Here is a 17,427-nt window from a genome sequence, read left to right on the forward strand (position 1 = left end):
TCTGAGCTATGGCTCTTTCCTTGAATACCGGAGTGAGCAGCAGTATTGGTGATAGAATAGATAGAGAAGTTCTGATCCATTGAGAGCATTCAGGGTGGTCCCTCAAAGGTCTTCCACATGAGCAAATGTCCACAGGGAGTGTCTAGGAAGCAGCTTGACTATTGGCCCAGCCCTTTCTGCTGACCACCACCAATATGCTGTGTGTATAAAGACACATACGGCATGGACAGAAGCCCTTAATGAGCTGCAGCTTCCTGATGGGTCTGTCTGGGTATGTGAGGAAGCACGCCTTCAATTCACAGTTTTTGTGTCACTGCGCAAACACTGATTGTGGCACTGGTGGGCAGCACAACGGCTGCAAAAGTGTCGATCTGGTGGAAGAGACTGTTTTTAAGTACAGTGGTGCCTCGCAAGACGAAAAGAATCCGTTCCGCGAGTCTCTTCGTCTTGCGGGTTTTTTCGTCTTGCGAAGCAAGCCCATTAGAGGTTTAGCGGCTTAGCGCTACAGTATTAGCGGCTTAGCCGGCTTAAAGATCAGCTGATAAGCGGCTTAACGATCAGCTGATAAGCGGCTTAGCATCAGCTGTTAAGCGGCTTAAAGATCAGTTGATAAGCGGCTTAGCATCAGCTGTTAAGCGGCTTAGCCATCAGCTGATAAGCGGCTTAGCCATCAGCTGATAAGCGGTTTAGCAGCTTGGGAAAAGGGGGGGGGAGGAAAAAAACCCTGCAGGAACTCGCAAGACATTTTCGTCTTGCGAAGCAAGCACATAGGAAATGCGTTTTGCGAAGCACCTCCAAAACGGAAAACCCTTTCGTCTAGCGGGTTTTCCATCTTGCGAGGCATTCGTCTTGCGGGGCACCACTGTAGCTGGCAATAATTGTGTAGCTTTTAAAGCACATAACAGACTCCCGTTATTTTCACAACCATTACATATGACTCACAATTTAATACAGAATTGAAACAATTCTTTGTGTGGGGACGACAAAGAACAGTAAAACTTACTGAACAACGTTAGTTAACATGAGTCATAGCCTTGATGCCAAATTAATAAGGCCACTGAAACTGGAAGACTAATTGGCGGAAATGACTGGCAGAATCCGAGACCAGGGAGAAGAGTCGGTGGAAGAAGATTGGAAGAAATTTAAAGACTACTTACAGAAATATTGTAAAATGTTAGAATGATGTTGGATTGAAGTTAAGTGGTTTCTAGCTGTAATGGTATAAAAGAATATGGAAAAATTGGTTTTCAATACGTAAAAACTTAATGTTATAATATATTAAGATTAAAGATCAGGATTAAAAAGGAGGGAAAGGAATTGCTGGACTAACAAATTGAATTGGAATACAAAAAAGGGAGGTATGAGGAGGTCCGGGAAATAAGTAAATGTAAGAGAAGTGATGAAAAGATGGAATTGTTTTAAACTGTTTTTTCTTTTTTGTACTTTGTATTTTTTTTTGTTTTGTTATTTTTCTTATCAATGTAATCTTTTTCTTTTGAAATTTTAATAAATATCATTTTTAAAAAAAAGAAACTGGAAGACTAGGATAAATATGCAAGTATACTACCACATTTAACTGTTTCCCTGACCACCACAACTGTGCTGCTTTATTTTGAACCGATTGACAGGTCTGGTGCAAAATTACTGTGGTGATGTTTATTTACTTCTTGACGACCAACTACTACTGGATCTTGGTTGAAGGCCTCTATCTGCACAGCTTAATATTTGTGGCTTTCTTTTCGGATACCCAGTACCTGTGGGGTTTCATCTTAACAGGCTGGGGTAAGATACATTTGTCTCTCATTGAAATCTTTCCATTTAAAGCTAGATTAGTGCTGTCCATTCTAACATTAACTCTTGGGCAATGCTTTTCTATTTTTTATTTTAAATTCTTTTTGCAAACCACAAAATCAGAAGGGGGTGGTTTACGTATTTTCTCAGTTTTGTGAGTTAGGTCCAAACTGACAGTGCAATGCTGAGGATGCTTACTGAAGAAGAAGCCCCACTGTGTTTTGCAGAACATTTTCCCAGGTAAGCGTGCAAGGATTGCAGCCAAAATAAGTTTCGGGTAGGTCCTAGTAAAATTGGTATGGGTGATACCCAGCTTATCGGTTTTGCTACTGCGAGGATAGCCATCTGTCATGGATGCTTTAGCTGAGATTCCTGCATTGCAGGGGGGTGGACTGGATGACTCCCGGGGTCCCTTCCATCTCTACGATTCTATGATTCTAAGGAGTTCTAGTTGTGCACTGGAACTCGCTACCTCTCTGTTGGGATGCACCCAAGGGGACGGGGGCAATTGGCAGGCCCCCAGCTGGCTCCAGCCCACCGGCCAGCATCCGGGCGAACTCTGGTTCTTGGATCAGCACGTAACTGCGACCTGAGCTTCAGAAGCCATCAGAAGCTGGACAGCCAAGCCAGCAGAGATAAGAACTCTTTGCAACGGAAGGGCAGAGAGAGGCTGTATAAAGCGTATTTACAGGCATTTTATTCAGCATCAGGACAAAGGAAAAACATGTCTGCTCTCCTTTGTGTCCAAGCAAAAGGGCAAAAGCTATACACACAAACGGAAGTTCCCAGCAAGCTGTGCTGTGCTGGAGTGTAAACAGGCATGTGACACACAACAGTCATGCCTGTTCCTCTTAAGGTGGAACGGAATATTCTAACACTCTCCTCTCCCTGCACACACCCTAAATTTGTTCTGGGGGAGTTCCCTCAACCCTCCAGAGCAGATTTACAGGACGTGCAGGACTGATGGTGCTGTGACTTAAGTCACAATGATTTCAACAGGACTTAAGTGGAACGAACATGCAGTGAAATTGTATGCACGCTTACTCAGAAGTTCAATAGGATTTTTTTTGTTTGTTTAGTCGTGTCTGACTCTTCGTGACCCCATGGACCAGAGCTCACCAGGCACTCCTGTCTTCCACTGCCTCCCGCAGTTTGGTCAAACTCATGCTGGTAGCTTCAAGAACACTGTCCAACCATCTTGTCCTCTGTTGTCCCCTTCTCCTTGTGCCCTGCATCTTTCCCAACATCAGGGTCTTTTCCAGGGAGTCTTCTCTTCTCATGAGGTGGCCAAAGTATTGGAGCTTCAGCTGTACTTCCAGTGAGCACTCAGGGCTGATTTCCTTCAGAATGGTTTGTTCTTCTTGCAGTCCATGGGACTCTCAAGAGTCTCCTCCAGCACCATAATTCAAAAGCATCAATTCTTCGGCGATCAGCCTTCTTTATGGTCCAGCTCTCACTTCCATACATCACTACTGGGAAAACCATAGATTTTACTATACGGACCTTTGTTGGCAAGGTGATGTCTCTACTTTTTAAGATGCTGTCTAGGTTTGTCATTGTTTTTCTCCCAAGAAGCAGGCATCTTTTAATTTCGTGACTGCTGTCACCATCTGCAGTGATCATGGAGCCCAAGAAGGTAAAATCTCTCACTGCAATAGGATTTACTTCCATGTAATTAGGATTGCAGCCTTAGCCTAGATACAAATTTATTTCATGAATATTTCACAAAAGAATGTCTCCCAAATGCTAAAACTTCTAATCAGATAATCATTGTACTTAAAAAATAGTGAATAGGAGCAAAATGTTAACAATATTTATTGTTCCAACGTAACACAAACTTTAGTGAGAAATCTTTGATCTTTTGCACCGCCTTGCAGTCTCAGAGTCGTATATAATTTGTCATTTTTGCTACAATGGCAATGTCCAAATCTTTTTAAAAAAAAATCAACCCAAAAAATCATCAGACGGGAGACTTTATAATGTATATCAGGATCCAAATCTGATTTGTGGCAAATCGCCCATCGTCCAGCAACTCCCTCTTCCTCATCTCCTGTCCAGGACGGCCCACAGCCTTGCAGAAAGGCTTTAGGGATACAAGTGTCTGAAGGGAAGGAAAGAAACATCCCTTCCCTCTGTGAATTTCCTTGAGTTAACTGTCTTAGGTTTCAAGCCCACCTCTGCTGCCGCAACCCTCTGGTCTCTCATTGTGGTGTAAAATCCCTTTTGTGGACTTGCCACTGAAGACAAGAGGCTCACAGAATGGCATGCTGCTTCGCAGAAAAGCACCTAGAGAAGCCTGCCATGTCTAGGAGAACCCTAGACCTTTTCTTCCTTACGTTTAGTTCAGGACCATTCTGTCATGTGAGACCTCGGGCGCTGCCTCAAATGGTTCAGTCCAGACACAGCTTTACCACCATTTGGTGAAAATGAGGAGTCTGTTGGTCTGTAGTTTGCTAGCAGCATCCGTGTCTCATAAAGGATTGTTTGGCCTCTGTCTGCCTTGTTCTCTGTTCTATCCATGCCTCCGCACATGTCGCAGTTCTCGCTTGTGCTTGAAGAGCTGTCTAGCTAATGAGACACTTGAGGCAGGAGGCAACCCACTCCCTGTCTCTGCTGTGTCAGTGCTGCTGGGTGCAGGCTTGATGTGAGGGAAGTTTCTGTGCACAACTTAGACCCCGAGTGATTTACGTTAACAAGCTCCCATCAGAACTAAGGCTGCTATATTTTGTCAAGATGCAAGGCTAGGAGTTTCAAAAAATGATGTGAAGCAGGGACCGTGACTAACTGTAAGTTTTAATTCCTTTGAAAGCGAAATGCCAAATTCACCTGGTTCTTTCACTGTTTGGGGAGGTGAGGTACACATAATAATGTGAAACTGGCTTACACTGAATCAGACCGAATCAAAATAGTGTTTGAATCTAGCAGGATAGAGGTTTATTTGATCATCCCATTCCTTGCTTCTGACTATTGCCTCTGCTTAATACTTCTGAGAGACTCTGAAGCACTAACATAACCTGCAAGTTCCTGTTCGACCAGAAACAACAGATTAATTTCAATTTGCCTGGAGGCAGATTTCATTAAAGACAAATTTTAAACGCATTTTCCCCTTAAGCTTGGAGCTATTAAAGCCACAAAGTTCTGATTCAAGAGCTAAATGATGGCCGCTTTTTTACTCTCAAGCTCTCTCTTAAGTCAATTTAATGTTGGCAGAAGATCTTTTAAAATAAACACTATTATTATATTATTCTAGGCTGGTTATAAATACCTTACTAGGAAATATGTCCTATTGAAATAAATTGAACTTATTTCCAAGTAGACTACTAGGATCAAACCATGCACCAAACAATGTCCCCTAGAACTCATCTAGATCAAGGGAAGTAATAGTGCCACTGTATTCTGCTCTGGTCAGACCTCACCTGGAGTCCTGTGTCCAGTTCTGGGCACCACAGTTCAAGAAGGACACTGACAAACTGGAACGTGTCCAGAGGAGGGCAACCAAAATGGTCAAAGGCCTGGAAACGATGCCTTATGAGGAACGGCTAAGGGAGCTGGGCATGTTTAGCCTGGAGAAGAGGAGGTTAAGGGGTGATATGATAGCCATGTTCAAATATATAAAAGGATGTCACATAGAGGAGGGAGAAAGGTTGTTTTCTGCTGCTCCAGAGAAGCGGACACGGAGCAATGGATCCAAACTACAAGAAAGAAGATTCCACCTAAACATTAGGAAGAACTTCCTGACAGTAAGAGCTGTTCGACAGTGGAATTTGCTGCCAAGGAGTGTGGAGTCTCCTTCTTTGGAGGTCTTTAAGCAGAGGCTTGACAACCATATGTCAGGAGTGCTCTGATGGTGTTTCCTGCTTGGCAGGGGGTTGGACTCGATGGCCCTTGTGGTCTCTTCCAACTCTATGATTCTATGATTCTATGATTCTATGATTCTAGGTATATTTCATGTGCTTGCAAAATCTCGTTGCTAGAGTTTAATTTGAAGGAGCTCTGTTGTTGGGGGAGTTTCAATATTAGCTAATGGAATTATATAATTAATAAAATCCTAATATAATAACACTCTTACAGATGCCAACAACAGCTAAAATATGTAGAAAATAATTGCTGAGGTGTGTGGGTCCCAAAATAAATAAGCTTTGGACAAACTCACATTTATTTTGGGAATGTTTGAAGATAAAATAATATTGGAAAACCGTTCTGTGGTATATTCATCAAATTACAGGTTATGAAATTGCTCTGAATTCAGTAGGTGTGTTATTAAATCATCAAGTGCTAAGTGACACTGATTTGGAAGAAGCGATAAATTTATTCAGTAGGCACTAAGGTGACAATTGCTAATTATTGGGGAAAAACCTCTTCCTCCTTCAGTGCCAGAGTGGTTATATACAGTAGCTATAATGATGTGCAGGTACATATCTTATCTGTTCAGAGAGGAGATACCATGCAAAACAGCATTATTCAGAAATGGACCACGTTCTTTCAACCAAGTGCTCAAAAAGTGGAAAGAGAAGTACAAGGGGTCTGTTTCAAAGTAGGACATGGTTATATCCCTTAAGTTTAGAGTTACCTGAAAAGGTGAGTTTTTCAAGCACTGCAATAAACATGATGATGATGATGAAGATGATCATGTTAGGTCACATGCCTTCTTCTCCTTTTTTGATAGCATTATAACTCTTAAAGTAATGTATGGGTTTTTATTGCCATATTTCTTGGATGTGGTTTTTTTTTGGTTTTGGTTTTTTTACAATCCATTTGATATAAACACTTTTCTTGTATTTTTATGTTTTGTAAATAAAACATAGGCTTCCCCTACCCAAACCTCTGTATGAAACCTCAATAGCCGTCTCACAGTTCATTAATTCTTAGCATCATGTAATCCGGAATTTTTTGTTACTCCAAAGTACATTGATCAGAATACCCAAAATATCTTAAGTGGGATGTATTAGGCCAAAACTGATTTTATAGATCTAATTCAGATAGTATAAAGTAGTGTACTTTAATCCGAATCGTTCATCTGCACTAGAGCAGGTGTCAGGAAGCTGGCTTCTTTAAATAAACCCTAGTTAAAACTGACCATAGTTTAGGGTTTGCATGATGATATAAACTGGTTACCGGTCATTGAAATGTGAACTTAGTGGAGGAGGAGATGGGATGGGAAGCAGGTGAGCTTCAGGCTAGCTGCAATTTGTCATCAGCAGAAATTGAAGGTTTTTTTGCTTGCTGTGGATCGTGACCTTTCAGACATTCTGCTTTGTTCATGGGGAAAGGGCACTGTCTGGGTTTTTTTGTGCCTGCTCTTTCTAAACGCTTCAGTTAATATCCTCTGAGTGAGCAGAAAAGCATTATAAATTATTCTTTTGTTCCTCAAGGGAAATCTGTTCTAACGGTTGGCAATGAATTTTTCATATTTGTAGGGTTTCCGGCTGTTTTTGTGGTGGCCTGGGGAGTGGTCCGAGCAACCGTGGCAGATGCAAGGTAAGGGAACACTTTCAAGAGAGTTTACTTGAGCTTTCCTTTTTTTTAATCGATGGATGACTGGCACACTGCCATTCAAGTTCTGCATATATTTTGAGTATACACTGACATAGAACCGAAGGTAGCGGTTTGAAGAAAATATATCTGCAGTGCACCCTTCTGAGACTGTTAATGGAAAATATGCTCAAGGTCCCTGTTTAGACCAGGCCTCTCACATTGCCTCCATTTATAAAAGTTTTAAACAGGCAAGTATTTTGTAATGTTATTTATTTCGTGCAATTTATTCACTGCTTGATTGTAAAAGAGTGTGTGAGAGAAAAAACTATCGAAGCGGTTTGCAAGAGTGGCTTGGGCAATCCACTGACAAGATAAGTGGCATATAAATGTCAAAATTATTATTATTACATATATGTTCTATTGTAAACTGTCCATATTTGATGTTGGCTCATGTATCAGTGTGAACTACCCTGGAATCATTTGGCAAAGGGTAAAGGGACCCCTGACCATTAGGTCCAGTCGCGGAAGACTCTGGGGTTGCGGCGCTCATCTTGCTTTATTGGCCGAGGGAGTCATGTGTCCAGCATGACTAAGCCACTTCTGGCGAACCAGAGCAGCGCACAGAAACACCGTTTACCTTCCCACCGTAGCGGTACCTATTTATCTACTTGCACTTTGATGTGCTTTCGAACTGCTGACAACTACGTAATTGCTATAACTTTTTTGTTAATTCTGATCCCTTCAAAAACCAAATTGCAGGTAGCTACGGAGAACAATGGCACTATAAAACAAATTTATAGTAATTTTACTAAATGTTTTTTTCAATCTGGGTTTTTGAAAACTGTAGCCCGGTTTTTAAAATTTAATTCTTCCCCTGTTCTGTTCTGAACGTTGAATGGGGAAGGGGCTCCTTTACCTTTCACGGTTGTGTCGGAGAGAACTTCGGGCAGGCTTGGCTTGCCTTTCAAGACACAGAGGCTGAAATTCCCTCTTCTGTTAAGGTTGCAAACGCCCTCTCCTCTTTTGCTTCTGGAACACCCTATTTAAATGTCACAGCAATATCGATATATGTTTATCTCATTTGGAGCGGTGAGATATATTTCACTTATTGCAGACTTGTTTCTTTCCAACCCCTCAGACAGATCTTTGAGCAGTGGTGCTTTCTGAATGCACTTGGCTTGAGTTGCCTTGACTGGGGGCTTATCCAAACTTCCTCTTCCCCGGTTGCTTTCCCCCTCGGGAAAACTGCTCTTTGGCGAGGTTTCCATGGATTGCTGTTTGTTCTGATTTAGCACCAGAGAGTGGATTTTCCAGGGGGAAGCAGCGGGGCAAAGGCAAAACCCCTCACACCCCTGCTTTCTAGGCCTGGGGCGAGTGGAAGCATAGAGCCCTTAAGCATGCTGGCAATGTTTTATACTGGGGAAAATTATCCCAGTCACACACCCTTTGCCCCCCCACTTCTCCTCAGCAACTGCTTATTGTTGAAACTCAGTTTTCTTATTCACCACCACCACCCACTTGACATGTGGAGAAAACTTGTGGCTCCTGATCCAGCTGAAGACCTCACAAAAAGAGGGCAAGCATATCATCCTACCTGGATCAGGAGCCAAAAAGGTGGGGCTTTGAGGCAGTTTTTTGTTTGCCATTATATTCAGCGAGATAGCTATCAAAGGTGCAATCCAGCCAGAATTAAGCATTATGAAATTCCACCTTACTTCATTTATATCCCTCTTTTTCTGTGCTGTGTGACTGAAGATTCTGTACCTTGAGGATTCCTGAGCACGCTCCTGTCTAGGACTGATCACACCCGGAGCTACGTAGAGTCAGAAAGTAGCATCATTTGCTGGAAGGCCATGAGACCATTGATTAAAATGCAAAATTTAAGGATCCCATACTTAAACCTCTCCCACTTAAATCAATGGTGCCTAACAGTGCTTCATTAGGGCTGTAATGTGTCCAAGTCCATTCGTTCTCTCTCTCAAATTTGCCTCACAGAGATAATAAATTAGCAAATATCCGGAGAAAATTATAGAAAGCTCCCTAAGGATCAGACATGCCATGTATGATCAGCCAGAAGTCCTGCTGATATAAAAAATTGGTACTTGCTAGACTGGATTGCTTTGAGAAGGATAAAGTAATTGAAAACTTTTTATTTCTCTCATTAAAAAGAGAGCAAGATAACTGGTCATAAGGACAATTAATTCTTTTTCACAGGCCAGGCTCCTTGCTTGGACAGCCTTCTAGAGTGAGCTGCAGGCTACAGACAGATGCTCTTATCTATCAGCAGCTGAGGTTTCAGAAGTCAATCTAAGGACAAATAGCTTAGAATCATTGAACCACAGAATGGTAGAGTTGGAAGGGACCCTGTGGGTCATCTAGTCTAACCCCCTGCAATGCAGGAAATCTCAGCACACAGTCTCCCATCCAATGTGAAACCACACCAGACCCTGCTTAGCTTTGCAAATGTGCCAGCAGTTTTGTTCCTTGCCTCCGGTCCTCCGACTAGAGGGGAAAGGCCTTAGGATGGCAGGTTGGAATCAAGAGTTGAGCCCAGCCTGAAGAGAAGGCAGCCTTGTCGCCTGCTGCTATGTGCTGCAGGAACACACCCCTGTGCTCTCAGCCAGCATGCGTATTATTGAAGTGCATGCAGAGAGTCCCTTCACACACTGGCCAGGGATGCAAACAATGGGCATAAGCCCCCTTGTATGTTTAAATAGATAGATTCCTGCTCAGTTTGCTTGTTCTCACTTTGTCACCAGTTAACATTAAAAAGTCACAATTGCTCTTATTGCTCCTACAAGTTTTCCTTCTGTGGGCCTTCCTAACCTCAGGGGAGAATGATTTCCACCCCCTCCACCACCCCTTTTTGTATTTAAGGTTATTTTTTAAGGGAAATGACTGCTGTGCACACATTTTGTTGTTGTTGTTTAGTCGTTTAGTCATGTCCGACTCTTCGTAACCCCATGGACCAGAGCACGCTAGGCACTCCTGTCTTCCACTCCCTCCCGCAGTTTGGTCAAACTCATGCTGGTAGCTTCGAGAACACTGTCCAACCATCTCATCCTCTGTTGTCCCCTTCTCCTTGTGCCCTCCATCTTTCCCAACATCAGGGTCTTTTCCAGGGAGTCTTCTCTTCTCATGAGGCAGCCAAAGTACTGGAGCCTCAGCTTCAGGATCTGTCCTTCCAGTGAGCACTCAGGGCTGATTTCCTTCAGAATGGAGAGGTTTGATCTTCTTGCAGTCCATGGGACTCTCAAGAGTCTCCTCCAGCACCATAATTCAAAAGCATCCATTCTTCGGCGATCAGCCTTCTTTATGGTCCAGCTCTCACTTCCATACATCACTTCGAAAGGGTGGTGGTGGTGGAGGAATAATCTGAGTTTAGGGCTGTAGTACACACACACACACACCCCCCCCCCCGCTTTTCCCTGCACCAAGTAACCCACCCAGTTCTACTTCTCCTGTTCCATATATTCCATTGCAGTGATTTTTGAGTTGAAAGAGCAGGCTCACCCATATGCTACACTTAATGGACATTGTGTGCAAATTAGCTGGTGGTTTATCAAAAAAGAAAATGAAAAAGAGAGGGGATTTAAATCGGCCAGCCATTCACTGTTCTCGGCACTCAGAAAGGTATTTTTTGTCTCCTTTCCCACTTCCTGAGCTCCAGCAGCGGCTAACAAGCAGCTGATATAAATCCTCTCTTTTCCTTTTCCTTTAAAGCACCCATTAACTAATTTGCGCACGCTAGTCATTCCTCCTCTCCATTTATTTCCCACTGCTGGAAATTTACCCGATCGCTTACTAAAGGGAAACGGTGAGGAGGTGGAGAAAGAGGAGTTGCCGAAAGAGAATGGGGCAAAAGCTGAGCGAGGGGCCAACCGCCTCCTGTCTGGGATGTGGCACTGGCACATGATCTCTGGCTGTTTTAGGCCTTCCATGGATCCAAAAGCCCTGCAAGGTGGAGAAGTCTGGGACAGCACGGAGAAGCATAGTGCGACAGGACTACACCCAGCAGCCCTATGTTGCTCAGAGTACCAGCTAGCATTTACCAGGAAGTGCCAGGGCAGGCATCAATGATGGGCTTTGGGACTTAGGGGCACTGGCAGTGCCCAGGGATGTCAGCTGCTGACAGCAGATGGTATGTGCCCAAGTAGATAGAAAATGGAAAGCCCCTGACTGTCCCGTTGCAGATACCTGTTGCCACAAGGCAGACCAAGGCAGTGTTAGTATTTCACTCCTCCCATTGCAAGGATCATCTGATCCTCTTGTTTACTTTCTGTTCCGTGAGAAAGGAAGCCTGTCTGTGTGACTTCCATCTCTGGTACTATTGTACTTTTTCTTTCTGCTCTGTCTTGCGACGAGACAGGATGTCTGTATGAGGGCTGCTCCTTTCAGACGTGCTTATTATGTTCTTTAATCTGTTATTAGTAGAAATATTTCTACTAATTACAGATTAAAGAACTTAATAAACATTATGAGGAGGTGAGGAGGTATCTGGGCTGCTTTACTGTTAAGTGGTAGGTGAACATATCAGATGACACAGCGATTCTTCAAACAGCTCCTCTTTATTCGGAGGCCAGAACAGAACTGAACTGAAGGGCTCAGTCAGCCTGCTTATATAGAGCTCCAGTACCTCGTTACTGTAACAACTTTCTAAAACTATCCAATCACTGAACGTCACTTTCGATCCTTCATTTGCATAACTATCTACAGTATCCCCCTGCTGGCCCAGGGTGAGAACTTCAGTACATAACATTTACTATGCTAAGACCGGGTGCTCACAAGAGAGCAGCTGTGAGTCCCAGAACACCAGGACCCCTTCCCAAGAACGCTGCGTAGCTGTTCCAGTTGCCAGAGAGGCCGTGGGGCCTGCAGGAGTGTTCCATTAGGCAGTTGCCTCAGGTGGCAGAATCCAAGGGTGCTTCTGTGGTCATGCCCCTACCCCACTGCTTGTTAGGATATTTCCGTTCCACCTTAAAAGGGAGCAGGCTGTGAGTCACAGAGTCTGCGTATTTCCTGTTCACAGGATGTTTATGTTTTCTGTTGCTTTCGTTTCTCTCTCTGTGTCGTAGACACTAAAGCAGGCAGTCATGTTTTTCTGTGTTCTGATCAACGCTGAATAAACTTGTAAATAATGCTCTCCTGAGTGCAACTTTTGGCTGTGCATTATCTGCTGATAGAGTGTGCATGAGCTCTGGAATGTGGCAAGCTATCTTTAGAAACTCATGTCACTAATTGCTGATACTGCGTGACTACGGGAGATCGATGGATTGTCCGGCAGCTGGCTTGGGGGCCATGATGGACTTTGTCTCCCTGGCAGTATCCCAACACTGCTCCCACTGGGATCTCCCAATCTGTGTGCCCGCGAAGGCTGTTGTGAGGTTGCACCAGAACCCAGAAGGTGCAGCTGTTTGTCCCCAGCAGGAGCGCCAGGGTTCTGTCCAATATTGTGGGTGTTCATTGAGTGTGTGTGATGGCTGCAGCTCCGGTGGCTGACATCTGGGCAGCTAGGTGGGTGCTGATGGGCAGCCAGCCTGGTGCACGTCACTTACTCCCCCCTCCCCAAATCCTCCAGATGTGTGCCCAGGCACCAGCTTCCTGGAACAGGAACACCCCTCCGATGTAGGGTTCTTGGGCGGCCTGTCCACCCGCCGGGCACCCACAGTGGAAATTTTGCCTATGTTCTCCAATAAGTAAAACTTGGTTGGGGGTGGCAAGTGGGGGAGAGCACTGTGCACACTGTCTGACCAGGGCAGCACCTTCCCGCTTGACCTCCAGCATTGGATCATGCCCCTGTTAAATGTTTTCTTGCAGAGTATCAGTGCATCCTGGGGAAGGAAATTATAAGAATACAAGAATACATTATGAGCAAGAGTATTCCTTTAACAGTAATAATAGTTCTCCTCGCTATTACAGTGCCCCAAAGGTACCTCTGGAGACAGAACTATTCTAGAAAAGCTTAACCTTATACAAAATTATTAATCAGACAACTCACCCCTAATGAGCAATTACTAGCTAGTGGATGTGATGTGTCCTCAATTTCTTCTTCATTATGTGAAGAAAGCGTTGCATTTCCTTGCTGAAACAACCTCTCTCTGGTTTCTCTTCAGATCATATGAATCTTTCGCCTCTTTCACCTGTTGAGGTTTAAACTAAATGCTGTTTGCTTAGAAAGAAATGTTTCAGGCTTTTAAATTGCTCTGAAATGTTCGGCTACCACAAGTCAGCGGGCACAAAATTCAGTCAGTGCAGGTGGGTTGCAGGCCTGCTATATTTGCTCTCTCTCCTTCTGTGAAAGAGAAGGGCATGATCACACAGAAGTTGTTCTCCTAGGGTGATGGACTATATGGAATTGGCAGAAAGGACTGGCAGAATCCTAGACCAGGGGGAAGAGTCGGCGGAAGAAGATTGGAAGAAATTTAAAGACTATTTACAGAAATATTGTAAAATTAAGGAATGATAGAATGATGTTGGATAGTAATTAAGCGGTTTCTAGCTGTAATGCTTTAAGAGAATATGAAAAAAAAGGGTTGTAAATGGGTTAAAATCTAATGGAAAGGATTTGCTGAACCAATAAATCAAAGTGGAATACAAAAAAGGGAGGTATGAGGAGGTCGGGAAACAAGCTAAAGGAAAATAAGTAACTGAAAATATGTGTGTTTTTAACTGTTTTTATTTTGTATTTTTCTTTTTTCTTTTTCATTTCTATTGTAATATTTTTTTTAAAAAACCTTAATAAATATCTTATAAAAAAAACAGAAGTTGTTCTCCTAGGGCACAGCTGGTATACATAAGAGAAACTACAGTGGTACCTTGGTTCTCAAACTTAATGTGTTCTGGAAGTCCGTTCCAAAACCAAGGCGTGCTTTCCCATAGAAAGTAATGAAAATTGGATTAATCTGTTCCAGACTTTTAAAAACAACCCCAAAAACAGCAATTTCACATGAATTTTACTATCTAATGAGACCATTGATCCATGAAATGAAAGCAATAAACAATGCACTGCAGTCACACAATCAATCAATCATCAATCAATCAGTAGCTGAACTGGGTTTCACACAGTCACAAAAACAAAAGTGCAAAATAAATAGCAAAAACAGACAGACCTCAGTGTAACACTCAAAACGGAAGTGTGGCACTCAAATCAGAAGTGTAACACTCAAAACGGAAATGTAACACTCAAAACGGGAGCACATTTGGCTTCTGAAGAAAGTTCGCAAACCGAAACACTTTCTTCCAGGTTTGCAGTGTTTGGGTTCCAAGTTGTTTGAGAACCAAGGTACCACTGTATATTGCTCTAGTATTTATATGTCTGGATTCATAATCCATTAGCTTCCAGACCCAGTTCGAAGTCCTGGCTCTTAGCTTTAAAGCCCTAACCAGCCAACATCTTCCATATCTCAAAAAGCTTATTCTCCATTTATTTGTGGTTAGTCTTTAGAGAAGGTCGTCAGGGCCTTCTCTGCTGTGGCACCTATCCTTTGGAGCACCCACCTCCAGATCATTAAATTTGCTCCTTCTTTGGGCAGTTTCAACCACAGGTGAAAACTTTAATTTGCTAAGGCGATTGCCAGAGCTTGGCAAGAGAGCAGGTTTCAGTCTTTTGCCTCTGTATTTGATTTTACAGGGCTGGTTCTAGTATGCCATTATTGGACCTTAATGTGTGGAGCTGGCTGCCATTTGTAGCCTGGAGCTGTAAGCGCTTTCTAGCCTCGTGATCTCCATTTGCAAACAATGGAGGTGGGTGCAGGTTACAATGTGAGTAAGAATGTGCTGAAAGAGGCTTGCCCATCTTGGATTGGGGCTATTTTAATGATTCAGTAAGCAAAGAGGCTCACCTTTCTGAGCACATGCGCTCTCAAACACCCACACCATCCCTAAAAAAAAGCCCAGTTCTTTTGCTACAGGTGTCGGATTGGGTTAAAACAAAAGTTCTGTTTTCAGCTGCAAAATGCCTCTTTTCTGCTCCACTAAGCACTTGGAGATTGCCAGCATTTCAATGGGAAACCGATCCAGTGAGATCCCTGGGCCAGCCAACCGATGCTGCTCCTCTGTATATGACAGTCAAGTTTGCCACAATGGCTGGAAGTCACCCAGGGGTTTTGCAGCAAATGATTTTAAAAGAGAACTTTCTTTTAGCATTTTTCACATTTTTCACAGAAATGAATTTTTGAGTCGGGGATTCGTTTCCTGTCAATATGAGACCCTGTTGTGTGCTCTGCGCTCCTGTGCTATGTTGGAAATCTGGAATGGGGAGCCTGTAGCTGTTAAGTTGTGGGTGAACATATCAGACGACACAGCGATTCTTCAAACAGCTCTTGTTTATTCACAGGCCAGAACAGAACTGAACTGAAGGGTTCAGCCAGCCTGCTTATATAGAGTTCCACTAGAACGCAACAGTAACCATTTTCTGTAACTATCCAATCACTGAACGTCACTTTCAATCCCTTATTTGCATATGTGGACCTGAGTGAAAACTATCTGCAGTATCCCCCTGCTGGCGCAGGGTGAGAACTTCAGTACATAACAGTAGCCATTCAGATATTGGACTCCACCTCCCATCTTCCCCAAACAGCGTGTCCAGTGGCTGGGGATTGTGGGAATTGTAGTCTGATAACATCTAGGGTTGCAGGCTCCCCATTTCTGTCCTGGGGCGGATCTTCAAAGCAGTCTCGTAGCTGAGAAATGGGGATGTTTCTTTTTGCTAGGGTACTGCTTTGAAGACATGATCCCAGGAAAAATTAAATTGGAAGTAAAAGCTTGCTTTTGGACGAGATCCCTTGCAGGGAGCAGGCCTCAGTTTATTTGAGGACATCTTTGTGAAGGACGGGCCAGCCCGGAAATCTTTTCCACCTTGGGTTTTGCTCTACAAGCTTGTGATGTTTGCATCTGCTTCTTGGTTGCCAAACTTCTGAACCTTGCTTCTAGGCCTGCTGCCTTCTTTGCTAGGACTTCAGGACAAGGCAAATACCTCTTTATTTTAAAGGCTTGACAACCTTTGAAATTATTCTGCCAACCTTCGAAATTATTTTAAGCTGCTCTTTTCTTTGTCCTTTTTTGTATTACAAAACAAAGAAACAAACTATTTAATGAGTTGTCCTGGGAATGCTGACCGGTCACTGAAAGGCAGGACATAAATGTTTGAAATATAAAAATAAAAAACCCAACACAGTGAATTGAATGTGGCATTTAGGCTCAGAAGACTATGATTAAGCCCAGTTCTCACGAAAAAGATGGTGTGAGCAGCATGTTACTGGGCTTTACTGCTTTATAATTCAAGTGGTTCATTTATGTTCCCCCAGTTCTACCCTGAAGTAGCATAGTCAGAGTGGGGAGCCATTTACATCATCATTTTGCTGTTTCCAAGAACTGGGCCTCATCTTCATAATCTTTAATTATTGAATGGGTTGCCTTGAATTGTAATGAGAGTGGCAATTTCCACCCTGTGTGATACTCATTTGTTACTGCTCCCCAAAATCTGCATTTTTTTGTTAACAGTGAAGAATCTTAAAGCCAATTTTTTAAAAAGCCTGAAATGCTTATTCTGTGCACCCTCCATAATTAATAGAGCCTTACACAACTATGGAAAGAATATACTGTTTGGCCACTTGTTCCTGCTCTGTTGATTGATGTAGAAATGTTCTTGATTTCGCAGGTGCTGGGAACTCAGTGCTGGAGACATAAAATGGATTTACCAAGCTCCAGTTTTAGTAGCGATTGGGGTAGGATTATTCATATGTATTTATTTTTAGTGAACATTGAAAATAGCCTCTGTCTATCCATAATTGATGGCAGTAGTTCAGGGGTGATGTAAACAACCAGTACAAAGAAGAGATAGGGAGCCAAGCAATTTCTGCATCCTCCTATCAATCTTATTGACTATGAGGGTTCAGTGGGGGTGGGGGGGATGACATCCCACCATCCCAGGGTCCTGATGAGGGAAGACTCATTGAAATCCTTACTCTTCTCCCTTTTTGGTGTTGTTTCTTAAAGGGAACTTGAGAAAGGTTTCTTTAAGTCATTGCTCTAGAAGTTACACAGGTGATGGTGGGGAAAACAGAAAGAGATTTCTCCTCATTCACTGCACCGCCATGGGCAGCAAAAGCTTCATCTGCTGATCTCTGCCCTGCTATGGTCAATAGCAATACTAACAAGGGC

General features: G+C 43.2%; 1 protein-coding gene across 3 annotated transcripts in view; it reads left to right on the plus strand.

The window, feature by feature from the left end:
* Positions 1–17,427, plus strand: part of PTH2R (parathyroid hormone 2 receptor) — a 46,350-nt gene that overhangs the window by 13,750 nt on the left and 15,173 nt on the right. For all 3 annotated transcript variants that reach the window (XM_081017428.1, XM_081017429.1, XM_081017430.1), the window contains 3 exons: positions 1,629–1,782; positions 7,209–7,269; positions 16,925–16,991. In XM_081017428.1, the coding sequence (XP_080873554.1) occupies positions 1,629–1,782; positions 7,209–7,269; positions 16,925–16,991 (282 nt within the window). The remainder of the gene's footprint in view (positions 1–1,628; positions 1,783–7,208; positions 7,270–16,924; positions 16,992–17,427) is intronic.

This window comes from Podarcis pityusensis, assembly GCF_964106645.2.
Source record: "Podarcis pityusensis genome assembly, chromosome: 1".
NCBI lineage: Eukaryota > Metazoa > Chordata > Lepidosauria > Squamata > Lacertidae > Podarcis > Podarcis pityusensis.